The 20,258-nt window shown below is 42.2% G+C and overlaps 1 protein-coding gene and 1 pseudogene across 1 annotated transcript in view; one reads left to right on the top strand and one right to left on the bottom strand.

Moving 5' to 3' along the window:
- The window catches only part of ATXN10 (ataxin 10), a 130,778-nt gene that overhangs the window by 91,894 nt on the left and 18,626 nt on the right, over positions 1-20,258 (bottom strand). Inside the window, exons 4-6 of the mRNA XM_023520342.1 lie at positions 16,044-16,124; positions 8,035-8,200; positions 717-825 (exon numbers count right to left, since the gene is read on the bottom strand). Coding sequence (XP_023376110.1) covers positions 717-825; positions 8,035-8,200; positions 16,044-16,124 — 356 coding nt within the window. The remainder of the gene's footprint in view (positions 1-716; positions 826-8,034; positions 8,201-16,043; positions 16,125-20,258) is intronic.
- Positions 7,056-7,174, top strand: LOC111729357 (annotated as a pseudogene).

Here is a 20,258-nt window from a genome sequence, read left to right as displayed (position 1 = left end):
CTGTATTGAAAAATAAAACACTGATGTGAGATTCTAACTATCACTACCCTCTACAGCCCACCGCTAACTCACCTACCCATCTAGACACAAATTCGTCCTTCTTGGCATATGAATCCCCAGAATAAATATAATCTTTTTAAAAGAAAAAAAAAAGCAACACCTTAAGCACGGCGAATCACAAGGCACAGGTTGTACCTGAATTATTTTGCAAGCAGTTTTTTAGCAAAGATGGTACTATTTCCCGCACTGCCTTCCTATTTAAAAACAATTTTCTTATAAGAATCGAATACATAATTACTATGTGTAAGGCACTATCCTTTGGGCCCCGCCCCATCAATGTAATTAGGAAAAATTTACTAACAAATTTGGTGAAACTATAGTAATATAAAAATGGACACCATCATCATCGAAACCCATCACCGAACCCCACCATCGCCATCACAGCCACTACTGATGGCGTCCCCACGACATGCGCCTTGTGCACCAGGCATCATACCATCGCACGCTGATCAGGCACCCGAGTTAAACAACAGGTAAGCAGCAAACGCCTCAGCTGCTACCAAAACGCCAGAATTCCTCTCAAGAAAAAACACATTCTAAACGATCTCAAAAATATACCGATACCCTGAAAATTACGGATCTGTATTTGGACTTGATAGCATTACAAGTCAAAGGTTTCTCAGTTAAAAATAACAACGTGTGGTCTCCCAACTCACCGACTACTCTGTCCAGCAAGCCAGGGTACGCCTGCAGGTAGCCGAGCAGGTCGCCGTGAACACTCATCTCACACAGGACGTCCAGCAGCCTGATGGTAGCCAGAGCCTCCTGAAAACAAAAGGAAACAAGATTTTGAGTCGAGCTAAATGATTTGGCTATTATCAATACCTGTAAGAGAATGAAACGTTTCTCTAAGTATCAAAGAGTCAGGGCTTCTAAGACATCTAAAGAGACAAAGCTGTCGAGAACAAAACGGAAGTACTAAAGATGCACACGAACAGTCCTTTGCACGAACAGCAGACATCACCATTGAGAATGCAAGACTACGTGTCATTATGTGTCTTTGTAGAGCAAAGAATCAGAAAAGTTCTTATTCAAGCAAAAATACCTTCCAACAGTGGAATAAATGTTCAAAATTACTAGCTATACACATAACATTTATGCAAATACTTCCTTTTTAAAGCGTTCCGAGCAAGCAAATTCTACTTTAAAGATACAAATACCCCACGAAATACATTAATTTCTGGTCCACAGGAATCCTGCAAAATGTTATGGTTGAAACAACTCTGGCTACAAGCACTTGCATTATTTCTGGGTAAACATAAATCTATATACAATATCTCATTGGATGCAAAATGTATTATTTGAAAATGTTAGCTCATGTAACTACTAAATGATTTATTATCAAATAGACTATGTGATCAAGAACTACCAACTGCATAGCATTAGTCAAAAAAAAGTTTATAAATGCAATTTTTATACAGATTTTAAACTTCGTTTTTAAAGTATACATTATTTGTGGTATTATCTACCACAAATTGTGGTAGATGCTATAAATTTAGGTCATAAAGATGATATTCTTCAAAGAAAAATAAATACTTCCTTTTGTTAATTCTAAGTGTGTATTTATTGTTCTCCAATTAGGATATTTGAAGAAACTATTTTAATACAGCATTCTGAAATTTCAAAATAAATAGCAGGAAACAAAACGCATTTTTAATGTCTTGTATCTTTAACTTTATTGTTTCACTTGCTAGTTAAAAAGTTAACAGAAAACATCTAGGTAAGACGTCCGAAATCAGAACCATGTTTAAAAGACTCTTGAGCAAATCCATTATGTACCTGGCTTTGGCATCCTCTTTGGTTAAACGGCTTTTTGCCCAGACTGTCATCTCTCGAAACCACTTCTCCTTCAAGAAGTGGATGATTGGTTCTAAGTCTGGGCAGATGTATACAAGTTGATCCTGAACATCCTGTCACCCCAGACAGCAAAGGAGTCATCAGAGACTATTAGGGTCATGTCAGAAGAAATCAGAAACAGCCTGAAGAGCCCCCGCCCCCCCCTCCCAGCAAGGGCACATTAGGACATCAGGAAGTATTAAGAGCTGCAGTAACTGAAAATAAATCAAGTGGTTTTAAAGCCATGACTTCATAATAATTAAAACAAACAAGTCACTCATCATCTCTGGATGATACCACAAAACCAATTCATTACTTTGAAGACTGGTAATCAAGGGAGGGGACCAGGATCCAAATGTACCTTGTATGACCCAAGAGTTGATTAAAGGGAGATTCTCTTTATAAAACATTGCAGCTAATAAATAAAAAAATGAATGATACACTCAAAATACTATTATTTTGAAATCCCTAAGGAGCTGATGAAGCTAGGTAATAATCATTAACACTTGCTAACATCACAAAGAGAGACCACCAGACATTATGAGCCTTGTGATGAAGTGTATTATCACCAACAATAAGATGTTACTGGGACAAAAAAAAAAAAAAAAAAAACCAATTAACCCGAATCTGAATAAGCCTCTGGAACTAATTGTCATTCACAGGAAATTCAAGGAAAAGAATATGTTAAACACCACCACGGAGATATATTCATCAAAATCCAAGCTGCAGAAACCTCTACCAGTAAAGCAACCCAATTTCTTCTACAAATAACTAGCAAAGGACAAAAAAAGGAGAGGGGGAGGAGGAGGAAAGGGAACCTATACCCCCAAAGAGACCTGAGACACACTGACCAGTTGCAATGCATGGCCTTTATTTGTATCAATTCAAAGAAATAAACTTGGAAAAAAAAAAAAAAAGACAACCAGGATAATGTAAATACTATTTAATACTAACGTTTTTTTTTGGATGCGCTAAATGTATTTTTCCTATGTGTGAGAGTGTGAGAATTCCTTATCTTTTAGACACATGTGTATAAAATATTAACTGATGAAATACACTGGGGCCCTTCTCGGTCCAGGGCGACTGGCGTGGGAACAGGTGTGGACGCAACAAGCATGGTAATGGGTGGGTGGTACAGGGGTGGAAGAGACGACCCCAAATTTCCTTCCAGCTCCTAAATTCTGATGTTAACTAAAATGAACCCAAAAGAAACTTAATCCATCTCTACCTAACACATCCCCAATTCTAATCATTAAGATCCTTTCATTAATAAACTATTCCTAACGAGAATCTGGAATATAATAATGAAATAACTGCCAGGAAAAATTATTACCTTAAAAATTAAAGAGTAATGAGTCACATGCCCTTCTGATATTTATAAGTATCATAAAACTATATTCGCCCAGGCACTAAGGGGTAAGAAAAAAAAGAAAAAAGACAAATCAAAGCAACAGGATTTTGAAATGATCCTGTCTAGATCATCTATCGGGGGTAGCGTCACGCTTTAGTGTCTTTGAGCTATTTTACAACATCGTAAGTTGTAGAAAAATAATAATGCGAATGGTTCCTGTCCACAGAAATGCAGATTACTTGCAGCTGGTAGAAATGCATCTAACCAACTGCCTCGTGCACAGCATGTCTGTGTCTATTGAAATTTAAGTTCACTTTTGCAGCCTTTTATTGCACACACAGGTGCGGTTCTGAATCCTTTGCCATTTGTTAATCTTATCTCTTCCCTGTGTAAAAAGCTGGAAATCCAAAAATACATCAGAATTTAAAATATGATAGGTATTAAGTGGAAAGGATGCTCTTATTCACTAAATGGTATCCTACAGTAATTAAAGCTAACGTTTAGGGAACGTTAGCTACTTCCTAGTAAGTGTACTAGATTCTTGTATTAAAATACAATGCATTTTACAGGTAAAGAAACCAGGGCACAGAGAGGATAAGTAACTTTCCAAAAGCATACACTAGTAACAGAAGAAATCAAGATCCAAACTCAAGCAATCACCAAAGATTACATAATCTTAGAAACAGACATAAATAATTCACGTGGCTGTATCTTCATTCCTTACTCAAAAATAAATTCTAGGTTAATCAAAAATGTGGACAATGTGTTAAAAAAACTAGAACATAAAGGTTTATATTTCCACAACCTAAATGGAGAAGGTTTTACTAAATATGTAAAAAGGTGTCAGAAACCGTAAGGATAAAATAAAACTAGATTAAAAACAAACAAAATTCTAGAAGGCTAAGAATACCATAAATCAATTCAAATAAAAAATTATGAGAAAAAAGTTTCTAAAAATATATAACAGATTTTCTAAAAATGTTCATTAATAACTATTTTTAAAAGGAAACCTAATATGAAAAACAAATTAACATATTAAAAAAATGTCAAAGAGAGGAGGGTTGTAGGCCTACACACTCTGGTGTTCTACTGGTGCATCATTTCGAAATATTTCTAAAAATTTTAAATAAACATAGTCTCTGAGTCAGCAATTCAACTTCCAAGAATTTATAAACCCAGATTTACTCATCCAAAATTGCAAAGATATTTATACGAGTATGTTCACCAAAACAGTATTTGTAAAGGTTTTTAAAATAACAAACCTGGAAGCAAATAAAATGTCTGCCTATAGAGAACAAAGCAAAAACTATGATGCATCTCTACAGCAAAATACTATTCGACTACTAAAAAGAGTAAGATGAACACACACGTGTTAAATGGAAAGATACACAGATATGTCATAGTAAGTAAAAAAAAGCAAGCTGAAAAACAATGTGTACTATTGTTTAAAAAAAAGGTTAAAAAGTGTTTAGGTGTGTATATACAAAAAAGCTTTGGAAGAAAAAGAAAAAAGTAGATGCTGATATATCTGTAGAAAACATGAAGACTAGGCATGAAAGACTTCCTAACTTTTTGTATCATTGACTTCATTGGCTTGAATTATTTTTTTAAACGACAAAACCAATATATTTGCTTAATACAAACATTTAATCCCTTATCGGTATATGGAATGAAAGACTAACTTATTCCACAAATATGTATTAAACACCTGCTGCATAACGAGCACCATGACTTAAGCTGTGGATGCAAAGAATGAAACAGAATGAAAAACCCACGACCTGAAGATAACTGTCATCATATACGAATACAAAAAGAAAACTAAAGACGTTTTTTTTAACTTTCAGAAGAAAAGCAAGGCTCACTACAAGTGATAATACTGAGACCCAAAATAAAACTAAAATGACTCTTAAATCTTAAGGATTAAGCATACCAGAACTGACAAAAAACGTATCAAAAATTGGAAACAAGTACCAATACTATACCAAGGCAGAAAAACGTATATTGATAAAGATCATAAAACTATTTTTACGAAGGAACAAATGAATGAAACCTCATGATTTTAAAGCCAAACAAGTACATATATTAAAAAACAGATGCTATAAAAATGACTATTTTCATTCTGATTTTTCGGTCACAGCATTGAGAGAACTTTATTAGATAATCCTGTCCGAAAAATACGACAAAAAGGTAATAAATGCAGTGGTTTGCTAGCAGACTAGCTGGGGAGTTAAACTTCCGACTTAAAGGACAATGCACATACATTAATATGTACGAGTCATGAGTGTATAGATCAATAAATTTTCAAAAAGACAACTACTGGGCTTTTCAAAAGAAAACTCTGTAATTTTCTATCTTTTAATATATAATATACAGAAATTTCCTAAATATAAAGTTGCATCGGGTAATTTCTTATTATAATATTAAAATCACCTATACTATAAATACAAGTACCTTGAAAAAGTTTAAAGCTGTAATTTAACGAATACTAAGTTTTACTTCCTTTTCCATCTCCTAGAGAATTCATTTTTAAAACTTTGAAGCAGAGCTCACTGCTCCTCCTGCTGGAAGCAGAGGCAAACCCACCTCCGGCAGGAACTCGGCCAGGCCCGTGAGCAGACGTCTGGGCTCCCGGCACAGAAAAGGAGAATTAAAACGTCAGCTCTACCGCGAGACCGAACACGGTCTCAGAAAATCAGTAACAGAGTAACCTTGAAAAAAGCACATTCACAAAGAAGGAAAAACACCTTCATGAGAGAACAGGCACAGTCACGGCCTCCAGTCGTCACAGGGGTTACCAAGCTCATGGGTCACACGCAAGCCCAGGAAATGCTACGGGACAGCGTCCACATCCGCCACCGTCCCATCTAGAGACAGCAGAGGTCCCGCCAGAGGACAACCCCCTCACTTGGTCCCACCTATTTGCCAGTGGTTCCCTCTAGTCATCGTTCCCATCAGCACAGAAATGTGTCTCTACGGTGTTTCTGAACATGTTTAAGTCAACTTTATTGAGATATAATGTACACGCAATAAGACACATGCTCTTAATTGTATGGTCCTGAGCGGCGTCAACGTACACAGCCACGTATAACATTTCCATTACCAAGACGGTCCCCCATGTCCCTCTGCAATCAACCCCACCTCTCCACTTCCAGCCCCAGGTGACATCGGATCTGCTCTGTCGCTGTCGCTAAGTTGTGCCTGCTACAGAGTCCCACAGAAATGGAGTCACACGGTACATTCTCCCATCTGTCCGGCTTCTTCTGGTCAGTATGCTTGAGACTTGTCTCCGTTTTGGTCTCAGAAATATACTCCTTTTTACTGCTCAGTAGTATTCAGAAGAAAGAACAATTCCATCTTTAAGACAGAAGGGAAGGCAGAAGGAATAGATAAGAACAGAGAATTTCTTAGATAAAAATAAAGAGAATTTCTGAAGCGAAGAGGAAGGAGACAGAATTAGTATTGGCTAGTTTAATAAAGCGAAGACCTGAGTGATCCAGGCTAGGCATGAGGAGGATAAAACACACCCGAAGGAGCTAACCGGATGGTGGCCAGACGGGGACCTCCTGTAACGGACAGAAGAAACGAACGCTCTGGAAGGAAATTTAGAAATGTGCAACAAAAGCTTCAAAACCGGACATAACCACACACCCAGCAACGCCACTTCGGAGACTGTGTCCCAGGTCAGCAAGTATGGAAATGTACAAAGCTATAACCCCAAAGGCACATTTATAACAAACAGAAGAAAGAACACCCTAAATGTCCAACTACGGGGAGCTGGACACATAAATGAGGATAAATTCTTTACTCAGTCTACGGCCATGCCACTCTGAACGTGCCCGATCCCGTTTGATCTTGGAAACTAAGCAGGGTCAGGCCTGGTTAGTACTTGGATGGGAGACCACCTCTGACTATCAGGTGCTGTAGGCGTTGAAAAAAAAACATTCTTTAATCAGAACGTTACCCTGGCATTTTAAAAAGACATTCAGAAAGTACTGTTTGTTTATTCATTCAGGAAATATTTGCTAAGTGCCACTACGTACACAGTACTATGAACTTAACAGTCAAAACTTCTGCCCTCATGGAGTTTACATTCAGAAGAAAAATCAGGAACTTACAAAAAGGTGGCACAGAAAGATTTCGTTGTGAATATGTTTGCGTGTGCACGCGCGTTATGTACGCACACACGCACTTGACGTTATCTGCCCAGACAAATGTATTCGCTGGGCCGGTTTGGGCATTAACTCTGAATGGTAGTGAACGAGAGCACTTTCTTAACTGCTGTAAAACAAGGGTACTTGTTTTAGGGTACTGTCTCAGTCCATTCAAAGCGCTCTGACAGAAACAGCACAAACAGGTGGCATATAAACAACTGAAGTTTCTTTCTTGCCGCTCCAGAGGCTGAAAGTCCAAGGTCTGGGCACCAGCATGATGGGCTGGGCGAAGACCTCTTCCACACTGCAGCGGGCCCGCTTCTTGCTGTGTTTGCACAGGGGATCTTTCTGGGGCCTCTTTTATAAGGGCGCTGACCCCATTCATGAGGGGCCCACCCTCATGACCTCATCACCTCCCAAAGGCCCCACCTCCTAACGCCATCGCTTTGGGCATTAGTTAGGTTTTCAACACATGTACGAGGGGGAGGAGGGCACAAACATTCAAGCTACAGCAGATACATGACTTACGCCGTCTATTTTTTTAAACGTTTTAAAAAAAGGATTCTCACAGCGGATCGAGCTAAGTTAGAAAATCTGTTCCTCTCTCATCATCGGTTATGAACTCTCTCTCCTTACCTCATCGTCAGTATACTGCTCGGAGGTCAATTTCAGCACGAGCCTGCACTGATCCACGAAAGTGCTCGCAAACAGCTCGGCATGGCTCAGAAACACAGGGATTTCCTCCTTGGTTAGGGGCTCATCAGCCATCACTTTGGCTATTATAATGTCTAACAGCGTAACCCTGCAAAACACAAAGGATTTTACGTGAACATGCAATAATGAAATTCTACAATGCTAAAAACACTTACAGAGACCATTTTAAGAGAATATTTTTATTGTGACTTTCCTTTACTTGCTTATAATGTCTAGCTTGGAGAAAAAAATATTTTTGTGAATAAAATTCATCATCATCAATTACCTGCTTTTTAAAAATCTTCATTTCTTTGATGTAACATAGCTACAGAAACGAGCATCTTTCATATCCATTACTTTGAGCACTGAAATAATTCAACATTTCAGAAATGCTGTCAGTTTAAGTTTTATAATAATCTACAATAATACTAGCAAAGTTAAGCGGGCTAACATTGATTAACTACTTACTAATGAGCTAAGCATTCTACACGTTTTCTCATTTAATCGAGAACTCTACGAGGCGGGTACTGTCATCAGCCTCCCAGGAAAGTCGAGTCGGGTGATTCGCCTACTTGCCCAGGATCAGACACCCTGAGCCGCCGAATCAGGGCGCAAACGCAGACTGCGTCTCCGACTCCTGGGCCAGGCAGCATGAGCGCGCATTACGCTGGCTTCCTTGCCGAGGTTGGCCTTGTTGCTGTTTCATCATTTAGTTTACTAAAACACAAATCTGCCATTTTTTTACGTTAATATTTAAATTACCAAGTAAATATTTCTATTCAACAACCTCTTTCCTTCATCCAGGAAAAACGAATCATAAACAAGGCAACCTATCCAGCATAAATTAAGCAGAACGCTCCTCAAAATAGTATTTTGATCGGGATCATACATATAAATTGTATTTATTTCTGTATCAAAAAGGGTATGAACACCTAAAATGCTTAGCAAATGGGAGAAAATACACTTACATTAGGTATGAAGCATTTCTTACTGAAAGAAAAATAGGAACTGTTTCCTGCTTCAAGTAAGAAATAAAACTAGTATACTGACCCAGTTTTACAAAATATCTTCCTATATTTTAATGGGAAAGATCATCAGTCTGGGGGTAAAAAAAAATCACCCACAGACCTTAATGATTTTCAAATCTCCTAAAACCTCAGTTTTCTTACAGCAATTATTAACCCAAAAAACGGGAAAAGTCAGAAATGAATCTTTAAAAGACAAAAATATGAAGCAAGCTTGAATGATCACCTGAGAATAAATTACACTTCATGAAATGATGCTACTTACATTAAGCCATGTACCAATAAAAACTTTTAATGGCTCTCACTACGAAGGAGTAGGTCCCAAATTTTTTAGTCTGGTGTACAGGGCCCTCCCGACCAGGTCCCCCCTAACTCTCCAACTCCCTCTACCTCTAGCTACCATCAAAAATCATCCTCTTAAAATAAAGGAATCACACATACAATACACACTCAAGTAGGACATTTTTTTCCAAAATCATTTACTTGCACGCTCCATTTGCTATCCCTGTTTCCAGGCCAGAAAACACGGGTACTGAAATGTACCGCAGTCAGGGGAAACGGGATATAACGCGGAAGGTCTTACTTCTTCCACGTGGGAGGAACCACACAAAATACTTCCCCGGAAGCACAACAGAAAACAAGTGGTCTAACGCGCTACTCACTCACTGATTTATTCACTCAGGAGTGAAGAATGCAAAAGCAAGAAAGACCCAGTCAAAGAGGTCAGAGACCAGTTGTCTAAAATTACTGCCCGTCAATCAGTATGAAAGTCTTGCTTCCTTTAACCCAGAAATCATCACTCAGGCTGCCTCAGGCTCACCAGACACAGCCGCTCAATCCAGAGCCAAGCTTCTATAATTTCATCTATCAGTCACTGGGTGTCATCAACACTCTATTTCTAATTCACTTCTGATTACACAGTTACATACACTGTCATCAAAATTACAATTCCCGTTTCAAAAAAAAAAAAAAAGAAAAGATAGCAATGTACATATGAAGGATTTTAGGAAAAAATTCTGTAGCAAAATTTATATTTTAAAGTTATGCTTTAATTGATGCAGGCTACAATTTTAAAAGCCATGCCTGTATCATCCTGAAAGTTTTTTATCAGAGGACTGGAGTGAGGGGAAAGAAGGAAGGGGTAAGGGTGAGTGAGTTTCATGAGCATTCTGGGGCAGGAAATAATATCCTGTTATTCTGGAAATAAAATATCTGTCATTCAAAGACTAGCGTGTCTAACAAATTCTGAATTTACATTTGAACTATTCCGCACGTAGAATTTGTTGACTAGAGTGCCACAGAGGACAAAAATTTTATTAACCTGGACAACAAGTGAACCCAGACACAGGCAGACAGACGGCCGTTGCTGAATTTATCTCATCGGCCCCTCAGTGAACTCCAGATATAAGAAGGCACATGCGTTGCACGGAAAAAGAGCGCTGGTTTCGGCATCGGACAAACAGTTCACGTACCACCTCCGCTCCCTTCGTAGTAACACAGGGCAAATGCCTTAATGGATACAGCCTCACAGGGCCCTAATGAGGAGTAAATACCCCGGCTGTATGTTGCCTTCCACACATAACGACGATGCTGTCTGGAGGGAGAAGTCAAGGTCATCGAAGGAGGAGGGGTGGTGCTGATGGTGCTGACAGTAACAGTGGTGACAGTAATAAAAGTGGCAGTAGCAATGGTGATAGAGTAGTAGTAGCAGTAGTAACAGCGGCAGCAGTAACAGTGGTAGCAGTAGCAGTGGTAATAGTGATGGTATTGACAGTGGTGGTGGAAAAGTAACAGCACGGCAGCAGTCGCAGTGGTGGTAAGTGTGGCAGAGTAACCAGTGGGACAGTAGCAGTAACAGCGGTGGTAGTAATTGTAGTGACGGAAATAGTAATCATGGGGGTAAAAGCTGTGGTAGTAACAGTGGTGTAGAGCAGTGGTGGTGGACTAATACTAGTAGTAATGCGGTGGTAGTAATAGCATGGTAACAGTGGTGGCAGTAATGGTGGTAAAACAGTAGTATTAACAGCAGCAGCAGGAATAGCAGCGGTAATGGCGGCGGTGGTAGTAACAGCGGTGGTAGTAACAGCGGTGGTAGTAACGCGGTAGTAATGGCGGTAGTAATGGCAGAGAAGCACGGCAACAGGAACAGCCACACGCGTTTTCTGAGTGATCCACACGCCGTGCGCTGAGCGCTTTACTTTCATCCCCATCAGTCTCCAGTTCCATGGGGGGCGGGGGACAGGGGGCGCTACTATTATCCCCATTTTACAGACGGAACAAAGTTCCGAAGGGCTGGGTAACTTATCTGAAGCAGGAGGCGGCACAGCGACCTCTGCTGGTAGCTGCTACTACAAGACTATGAACCCCAAAACTCCCGAAGCTGTTTTCCAAGGGGAACGAGTTTAACACGATACCCCTGGGGAAGGGGATCCGAAAGCTGTCAGCGTGCAGGCTCTCGTTCCTCCCGAATCACAGCACACACGCGGGTTCCGACTCTGAAATCTGCCCAAACGAACCGCCAGGGCGAAGGCGTCAACTGCGGCATTGAAAGGACGAGCGCACGAGGAGCGTCGGGGTACCCGTGGCTCGGTCCCTCCACACCGCCCCGTGTCTCACCGTCCCCGTGTCGTCCCAGGACCGCAAGCGGGTGCCGAAGGAATACAGTGCTTGTTTCTCGGAGGAACGGCCCCCATCCCAGAGGGACACTGGCACTGGGCAGGCTGGGGCCACAGGCGGGGCACGCCTCCGGTGCCTGGCGGGTGGCCCCCACTGCACAGCACCGCAGGGTCACCCAGGGCTCTCCAGCAGAGCCCCTGGGCCGAAGCACAGACACGCACAGCGACCGTCTCCCAGCTCTCATGGGGATGGCACAAAGCACAATTCCGGGCGCAGAGGAGAGAAATTATTACCCAGCTCTGTGGGAAGAAATCCTATTAATCGGTGAACGCGCAACCTTGGGCACAGAATACATGCGTTAGTGCCCCAAAGGCGTTAACAGGGAACCCAAGAGCCTCCATTTCCCCGCAGAGCTGCGAGAGCCTCCACGGGTAACCCCGACGCTCCTCGTGTGCTTGTCCTTTCAATGCCAGGCCCAGCTCCCATCCCAACACCACCTGGCCCGCTCAGCACAGTCAGCACAGACACCGTCACCGGGCGCTCATCAGGCCCTTCATCTGCCCGTTCGCGTCGGTCCCTCCCAGGTCATCCCCTGACCCCTGGACTCTAAATCCCAGGTGGCTCTGTGAGTAGTAAGGTGACCCCACCAGTAAGTCCCCTTCCCAGCTTGTCTCATGCCGCCGTGTGGCAGAGCCGACGTTTTCCATCTCTGCCTTGTGTCCCTCTCGCCAGAAAACGAGCTCCACGAGGGCGGGGACTGGCATCTAGCGTGCGGAGCAGGCGCTCAATCAACATTCGTTAAACGAACCGAACCTCCCGTCACCAACACGAAGCCCAGCCCTGGCCTTCCTGCCCACAGCACGCTCACTGCTCTTCTGCGAGGATCTTTCATCCCAAACTGGGGTTCTCCAAAACACCCCCAGATTCCTGTCCCACTCCCTCAACTAGAACATGTTCACACTCTTTCTGTGAAGTGCCTGGCAAAATCCTGCCCGCCCTACAGGCGCGTCAACGCTGCTTCTTCCACAGTCTTTACTTACCCCAAAGGCCACAAGTGCTATCTCCCCCTTCCCTCCAACTCTATGTCCCTAAGGCACTGTACTTGTTCCCATCCTGTGACATCTACCAAATCTGCCTCGTAGGACAGTTATCGACACCCTCATTTGGCCTCCCCCCGGCCCCGCGGCTGTCTGGCGAAGTTCACAGAAAGGCTACAGGATCGCTGAGGGTCGGCACCGTGTGCCTGTGGCATCTCCTTGCGGAACACAGCGCAGTGCCCCGCTCCGAGCGGGGAGTCACAACTGCTTAGTGAAGGGAAGCAACTCAAAGAAACTCTGCCGTAACTAACACCACAGAGGGGCGAAGTGTTCGCAGCCTTCTGTTTTCGCTTACGCAAAGCACCCTGTCTTTCTGATCAAGGCCCCGTTTCCTTTAAACCTAAGTGGTCAGATCTATCGCAAAAGTCGCTGGTATAATTAAATTACTTCCATCTGTGTAGATGCGCGATTTAGAAGGCACACGAAATAAAGGTGCAAATCTCGAGCCAGAATGTTCTGGGTTGATGTTTTCTTGAAAATGAAGTTTGCTGCAGTTGGAAATCCGGCTGAGGCCATATAACCACATGAAATATGAACCACAAAGACCCATCTCCAATAAAATCTATCTCCCAATAAAGCTGAGCGCTTAGATCACGTAGGTCTTTATTCATTCACAGAACTGACATTTGTTGACCAATCGTGACATTTAAGAACACCATGCTCGACATGACATCGATTTGAGAAACATCTCGACACTCAGAAGACAAACCACCAGCCGAAAGACAGTGAGTACCTCTTTTTGTAAAGGTGTTTAATTTATACGTCCTCTTATAGTATGTTGTTGGGTGTTTAAAGGTTTTTTTACATATAATGCAACTGTCACCTGACTTAATGGCTTTCAGCTCTAAGTGACATAGTGCAGGAGTTATCAGAACAGACTCCAGAGCGAGGCTGCCTGGGCTAGGAAGCGGTCAATTAAATGTTAAATTTCCGACTCACACATACTCTCATATAAAATAAGCATTTTGAAAAGAGCAAGATCTTATCCTAGAAAACAACCTTAACACCTCCTTGTACCTAAAAGGATGATAACTGGATATTTGGTGCCCAAGGATTACAGTCCCTTCTCCTACCTCCTGTCCTATGAACAGCCTTGCTGTGCCTCCAGAGTTCTGACCTTCTCTTAGCCTTGAGCATATGTCTGCTGCGACCGCCCCCCCGCGACATCAGAACTATAAAATTACTTTTGACAGTTACTCCGGAACGACAACAGTACTATCACCCACATGACAAATGATGCTGCTAAAAGTCAGCATCCTTTTCTTGAATACTAGTGTGTGGGCATCTCTGGTGTTCTCAGCGTTCGGCACACCACGGACGCCGGCTGAATGTAAACTCGATTATAAGAAGGAATGAAGCTCCACAGGAGCAAATAACCCGGCGACGGCACACTTCTGTTTAGTATTTTCCAAGCTTTTCTGATAAACAAATTTTCATCGCACACTGCCAACATATGGAATTTATAGAGAACCTACAACTGTCAAACTAGATATTAAACGATAAAGCTTAACTGCTTTATTTTTTTTGACAAGTAAATAAGAGTAGACGTTCTAATATTTCTCGCCATACACAACAGGCTTGTCTTGCACACTCACGTTGGAGACAACTACAAAATGATGGCTGCCACCAAATAAAGGACAGACACCTGGAGAAAGAGGGCGGCAGCGTGGCTCAGAGACTCTGGCAAAGGACCACCTATCTCCTGGTTCCTGATTCAGCAGGTGACGCCACAGTGATCAATGTACTAAAATGGACCTTCTCGCGAGTAAAACAGTCATTCATTTACTCACGCTTTAACTAACAAAGCTTTTGTCTTGTGCCTATTGTGTGCCAGCACCGCCTGGGAAACGCGCGTCACAGAGTGAGAACGGGTGAGCCCCTGCCCTCACGCGGCCGGCAGTCCAGAGTCATTGGCGTGGCGTCACGCACCAGCAAGCAGGTACACAGACGGCACGACGTATAACACATTACGTGATGAAATGACAACAGATCTCCTTTGAGAGCAAAACAGAGGAGGAGCAGGAGGTAACCCTTGAGCAGAAACTCACATGAAGCAGCGGCTACAACTATCTGATTAATAAAAACAGAAAATGTTTAGTCTGTGATCCTCAGTTGGTTAGGTAATGGGTCAGTTTAAAAACAGATCACTTGATAGAAATATGGAAAATATAAACGAATATTAAAATACAATTAAACTACATATTCAGGTGTTCCTTACTGCAAAGCAATTTACTAATATATAGCACCGTTTATCATGTTACTTACTTCAGGTCAAAAACTACAAATAATTCTTTTTCTGAAATAAAAGTATACGTACGCGATGGTGGCGAGGGGCGATGGATTTATAAACATGGTATTTAAACTGACGTTAGAAGCATAAACTTTTCTTTTTTGTTAAAAACGACTACTTTTTTGTTAAAAACTACTACTAGCAGTGCATAAAGCTTAATTGTTGGAACCCAAATAATAAGAATTTCAAAACCACTACAGTTATGAAAACTGTGACTACAATCAAAATATTAACATTTCTTAAAGCTCTTCATCATTAGATTGGCTTTTGCTCATCAGATTTCCGAAGAAGTTTTATTTTCTTAAGACGACATTTCTAACGGGAAAAGGAAAAACACATACTATTGGAATGGAAAGAGTACCGTGAATCTTTTTATTCGATCCTCTAATTTTCCAGGTCAAGAAGCTGAATCTAAACACGGTACAAGACCCGGCTGCAGTCTCAGAGAGGATTTCTATCCCAACAAGGCGGAGAGCCCAGGAATCGAGGACACTGCCCTCCTTGCTATGGTGAGGTCACAGTCTGAAATGTGTGCCGGAACCTACGCGTCGTTAGTATATACCCCTGGTCGCTAGACCAGTGGTGTGAACAAACGACACATTTCAAACACACGGCTGCAACACCTTGTTGCACGGATGACTATTACAAAACCGTGGTGTAAGTACAAGAGTTTGTTCTTAACGTTTCGTAACACGCCTTTACTGAACGATGGCGCCAACCTGGATTGTGCAACCCCACGGTAATCACCGCCTGCTGTGGCTAAGCCGTGATGTTAACCAACCAAGTTAAAACCATTACTGACACAGAAACATGTAGTTAGAGATTTTGTGCCAACTAAGAAACCACACAGTTTTTCAGTCACGTGTACAGGATACTCTATATGGAATGTTAAATACTCAAAACCACACTGGTTTTTGGGGTTACCTTTCTTGATTGCTCATTTTGGCATACATGGCTTTCACCAATTCCGGGCTTTTCAGAAAATGGTCTGTAATGATCAAGAACCTAAGAAAAAAGAAGGAAAAAGTTTGGTTACTAGAAACGTAGTAAAACAGACTCGGCCTTACCCACTTCGTAGGCGTCTTATACATAAAAGCACTCCTTTTCACTGAACTTTTGATTTGTTGTCATTTTAAAATGTTTTGAGAGATCACATACTATTGTTCTATTAGCAATCAAAAGAAAATTAAAACACTCAAAATATTTTCCCCCAGTTCTACTTCTGATCATTTTCAACTGGAGAAAAGAGCCTACTATAGCTTTTATCTGAACTCAGAAAGGAAAATACTTCTTATAGCTTAAACGGTAAAATGAAATTTAGCTACAAGTTCACGTATAAACAGAAAACACATTAAATTGTTTTGGTCAGAAGCTTAGTGCTAAAATTAACCAAAGAAACAGACAAGTCATACTTTTTATTTAAACGCATGCCAGAGACAGGGTAATGAATACTGGCTTGATTATCTACTTTTCAAGAGCTCTCAGGTTACCAAGAAAACATCCTCATTGTCAGGCGATGCAGTCATCCAAACTCAGAGATCAATTTATGGGAACCCTCAGGCAAAGATTATAAGCATATTTCTCCAAAGTGCCACTGTGACAACTAAAAAGATTGAATAGTGCTATTAATTAATTCTGAATCATATTTACCAGGGGGCATCTGAAGGCTTAAGAGCTAAAGAAGACACTGTTTATAACCAAGGTTATATAGTAATAAAAGAGTGGCTGTTAAACGTTAAATATTTTTACAATCACAGTTTATTTAATCACTTCTGAACAAATAAAATAAGTATGGCTTTCAGCATAACAGCCAGAGGAGGCATATTAACTACCACAAGACGCGGTCGCTTTACACAGAAATGAAATCTAAACACATACTCCTTTTCTTCCACAACCTGATCAACATTTCGATGTAAACCATTTCTAACAATAATGGATAATAGTCAAAATTCTAAAACAATTTTCACATCAATTTAGGTAGCTTATCGAACTGTAACAAGAGCAATTCATGCATTTCAAGCCAGGTATACAAAATTGTGATCCTAAAGTTAACTCGTGTAACTCAGCTATTTGAAACTTACAACATTGTCCCACAGGAACGTTCACTCAAAACCAGTGTTTCCAGCACTGTGCTGGGGCCTGGTCACAAGCCGTGTTCCCAAATTCTAACAGCGGAGAAAGACGCACACAGAAACGTTTACAGAAAACTGTCTTACATACAACATACACACGTTATGGATTACAGACACAACAATAAAGTTTATCTAACCAGAGGGCTGGGGGAAGAAAAGGTGACGAAGGATGGGCAAGAAGATCGAGGAGGCTGGAGGAGGTGTTCCGTGAAGCCTTAGCTGAAGGGGGAAGGAAGGACACTAAATGAGACGTGACAAAAAATAAAAACCTGGGCAAGAACAGCGATGTGCTCAGGGAACTCTAAGCAATAAAATACTAGCAGGGCTTAACGAGGGATTCAGGACTGAGAGCTCATATTCTTGAATGCTGCCAGCAAACAGCCCTCAGCTGCCGGCCTCTGCAGAAGTCTTGGCCGAGAAAGCAGCTTCAACCAAGGTCCGGGCTCACTGGAGGCCGATGTGGTGACCACGCTTTCCTTTGCGACACTGGTCATTAGTGTTCTCTGTAATTCTTGATCACTTCTGTTGGCCTTTTCTAAGAACCAACTTGGCCTCTGTTCATTTTTTCTACTGTTTTCTATTTCACGGACGAGGGAAAGAAAGGCGGGTCACAGCCAATACGAGCTCTGTAGCTGTGACCACCAGCAGCACCTACAGCGCAAGCGAAAAGGAGCCATCCTCTGATCTTTCGCCCGAGATAAAATTCCCAGCAGGTCAAACACCTAAACTTCACTCAAAAGTGAAAGGACACAATACTGGAAGAAAAGCTAAGCACAGGAAAGGTCTTCACAGCTCTCACCCAAAATCTGGATGTAAGAGTCTGAAAAAGACTGACAAATTCATCCACTAAAAAATCAAAAATTTCTACATGGAAAAAGTGAAACAAGCAAAGTCAAAACACAAATTAAAAAAGAAAAAATATTTACATTTTATTTCAAACAGAAGGCTAGTATTGCTAATTTAGAAAATATGCCCACACTCAGATAAGGAAAAGACTTTTCTTTAGAGGAAAATGGGTGAAGAAAATGAGAATGAAAAAAGGCTCGATCTCATCGCAAGAAAAATAAAAAATATAACTTTACAGGGATAGCATTTTAAACTTTGGCAGGGCTGGCAAATCCCAAACTTCGACAGCACACTCCGGTAGCAAACGTGTAGAAAACCAGGTACTGTCAAAATTTGCTAAGGGGCGTGTAGATGGTACAAATCTAGGAAGGACAACTTAGAAGAGCTTGTCAAATTATAAAAGCACATTCCCTTGGACCTAGTCGTTGCACTTATGAATTTATGTGACAGCCATGCTTGCCCACACACACAAGACAGATGTACGAACGAGGCTATTATCTACCGCAGCATTTTGCAGTTATGAAAACTGAGAACAATCTAAATGTTCAACAAGAATGGGCTGATGAAATAAATCCTGCTATATGCATACAATGGAAGAGAATGAGGAAGTTTTTTATATGGTGATCTGGAAAGATCTCAAAAATGTACTGCTTAGTGAACAAAGACGCCCAGCCTGCGGGGAGCGGGGAGACTAAGGGCGTGCCTGTGAGGGCTGCGTGGAGGAATGAGAGAGGTGGCTGGGGGGAAACTATGCGTTTTCATATGAGAACAATATGAATGTATTATCTACCGAGAATTAAATGCATAATTTAAGCAATAAACCCAGGCAAAGTATCCTCAAATCGATTTCTATTGGACAAGTATTCTGCTGACGAGCGCAGACGCTGCCACGCCCGGCCCGCGTCCCCGGCCCCTCACGTTTCCGGCCAGAGAACTCAGCTTAAGTTTCGTCTTAACAGTAGCTATTTGTGGGCAGGCAAATTTCAGTCATTTCTCCAAAATAACTTAATAAATCTGTATCTACTCTCGAACAGAGAGAAACAGAAAGAAAAGATGAACTACCTTCGCCTCTCCACCACAGCAACTCAGAGGCACAAAATACAGGTCATCTAAAGGCTAGGTCAAAATCTGATCACTAAAATGGAGTCCCCACTACATCCTGGCAAAGAGTCACTGATGCACACAAACCACGTCACAGACTAAACACTGCCAAATACGTCTTTTCTCTGTCCACGATCTCATACAACCCCTCTCCCCGATCCGAGCCATCCTTCAGCTTTTAGGTCAAGTCTCACGTCATCTGCGAGGCCTCTCTCAGTGCCAGGCCAGGTGCCCCCACTGCCACGTGCTCCCGGGCACCCTGGGCTTCCTCTTCCGAGCGCCCATGCTGGCCGCACTCCCTATGAGATGTCTCTGCTCAGATGCAGTGGGCGCCTGAACTTTAACAGGGCCGAAACACACCCCTCCTCTCCGCCATCCCCATCCCCAGACGGGTCCAGCCACCTCCTCCTTCAACAAGAAGAACACCTCGCTCCTCCCATCCTGGCCTCCCATCCTGGCCGATCTCTACCCAGCTCACCCACAAACAACCCTTCCCGCAGTCCAGCCAGCGCTCCCTGCTTAGCGTATTCAATCTACTCACCTGTTCCCATCCCCCATCTCTACCACCATCACCTCCCGCCTGATGACTACGACTGCGCCCTCAAAGGTGCGGCCTCCATTTTTCCCTGTCCCCAACAGTTCAACCTCTGTCCAGCAGCCAGAGGGACCCTTCAGAACAGAATCCAGCAGATGCACACTGCGTTTAAAACGCTCCCATTGGCCCCCGTGGAACAGAGTAAAATCAACCGTCTTTTCCTGTTTACACAGCCCTACGTAACTGGTCTCCAGTCACCTCTCGGACTGCGTGTCCCAAGACTGTCTCCTTTGCCCATTATGCTGCAGCCGCCCTGGGCGCTGGGGTTCTTCGTGCTGGGCAAGTTCACCGCTCTGACTGTTCTTCCCAACCGGTCCCCACCTCCACCCCCGACAGATCTTCAAGTGGTTGGCTACCTAGTTCTCAGCTCGAATGTCACCAACTCAGAAAATCCCTTGACCTCCGCATTTTAAAGTAGCACCTTGTGGCTCGAAGTCACATCACCTCCCCAGAGTACTTCATCAA

The sequence above is a fragment of the Pteropus vampyrus genome, unplaced genomic scaffold (genome assembly GCF_000151845.1).
Source record: "Pteropus vampyrus isolate Shadow unplaced genomic scaffold, Pvam_2.0 Scaffold257, whole genome shotgun sequence".
NCBI classification, from domain to species: domain Eukaryota; kingdom Metazoa; phylum Chordata; class Mammalia; order Chiroptera; family Pteropodidae; genus Pteropus; species Pteropus vampyrus.
This window is presented reverse-complemented; position numbering and strand designations above follow the sequence as displayed.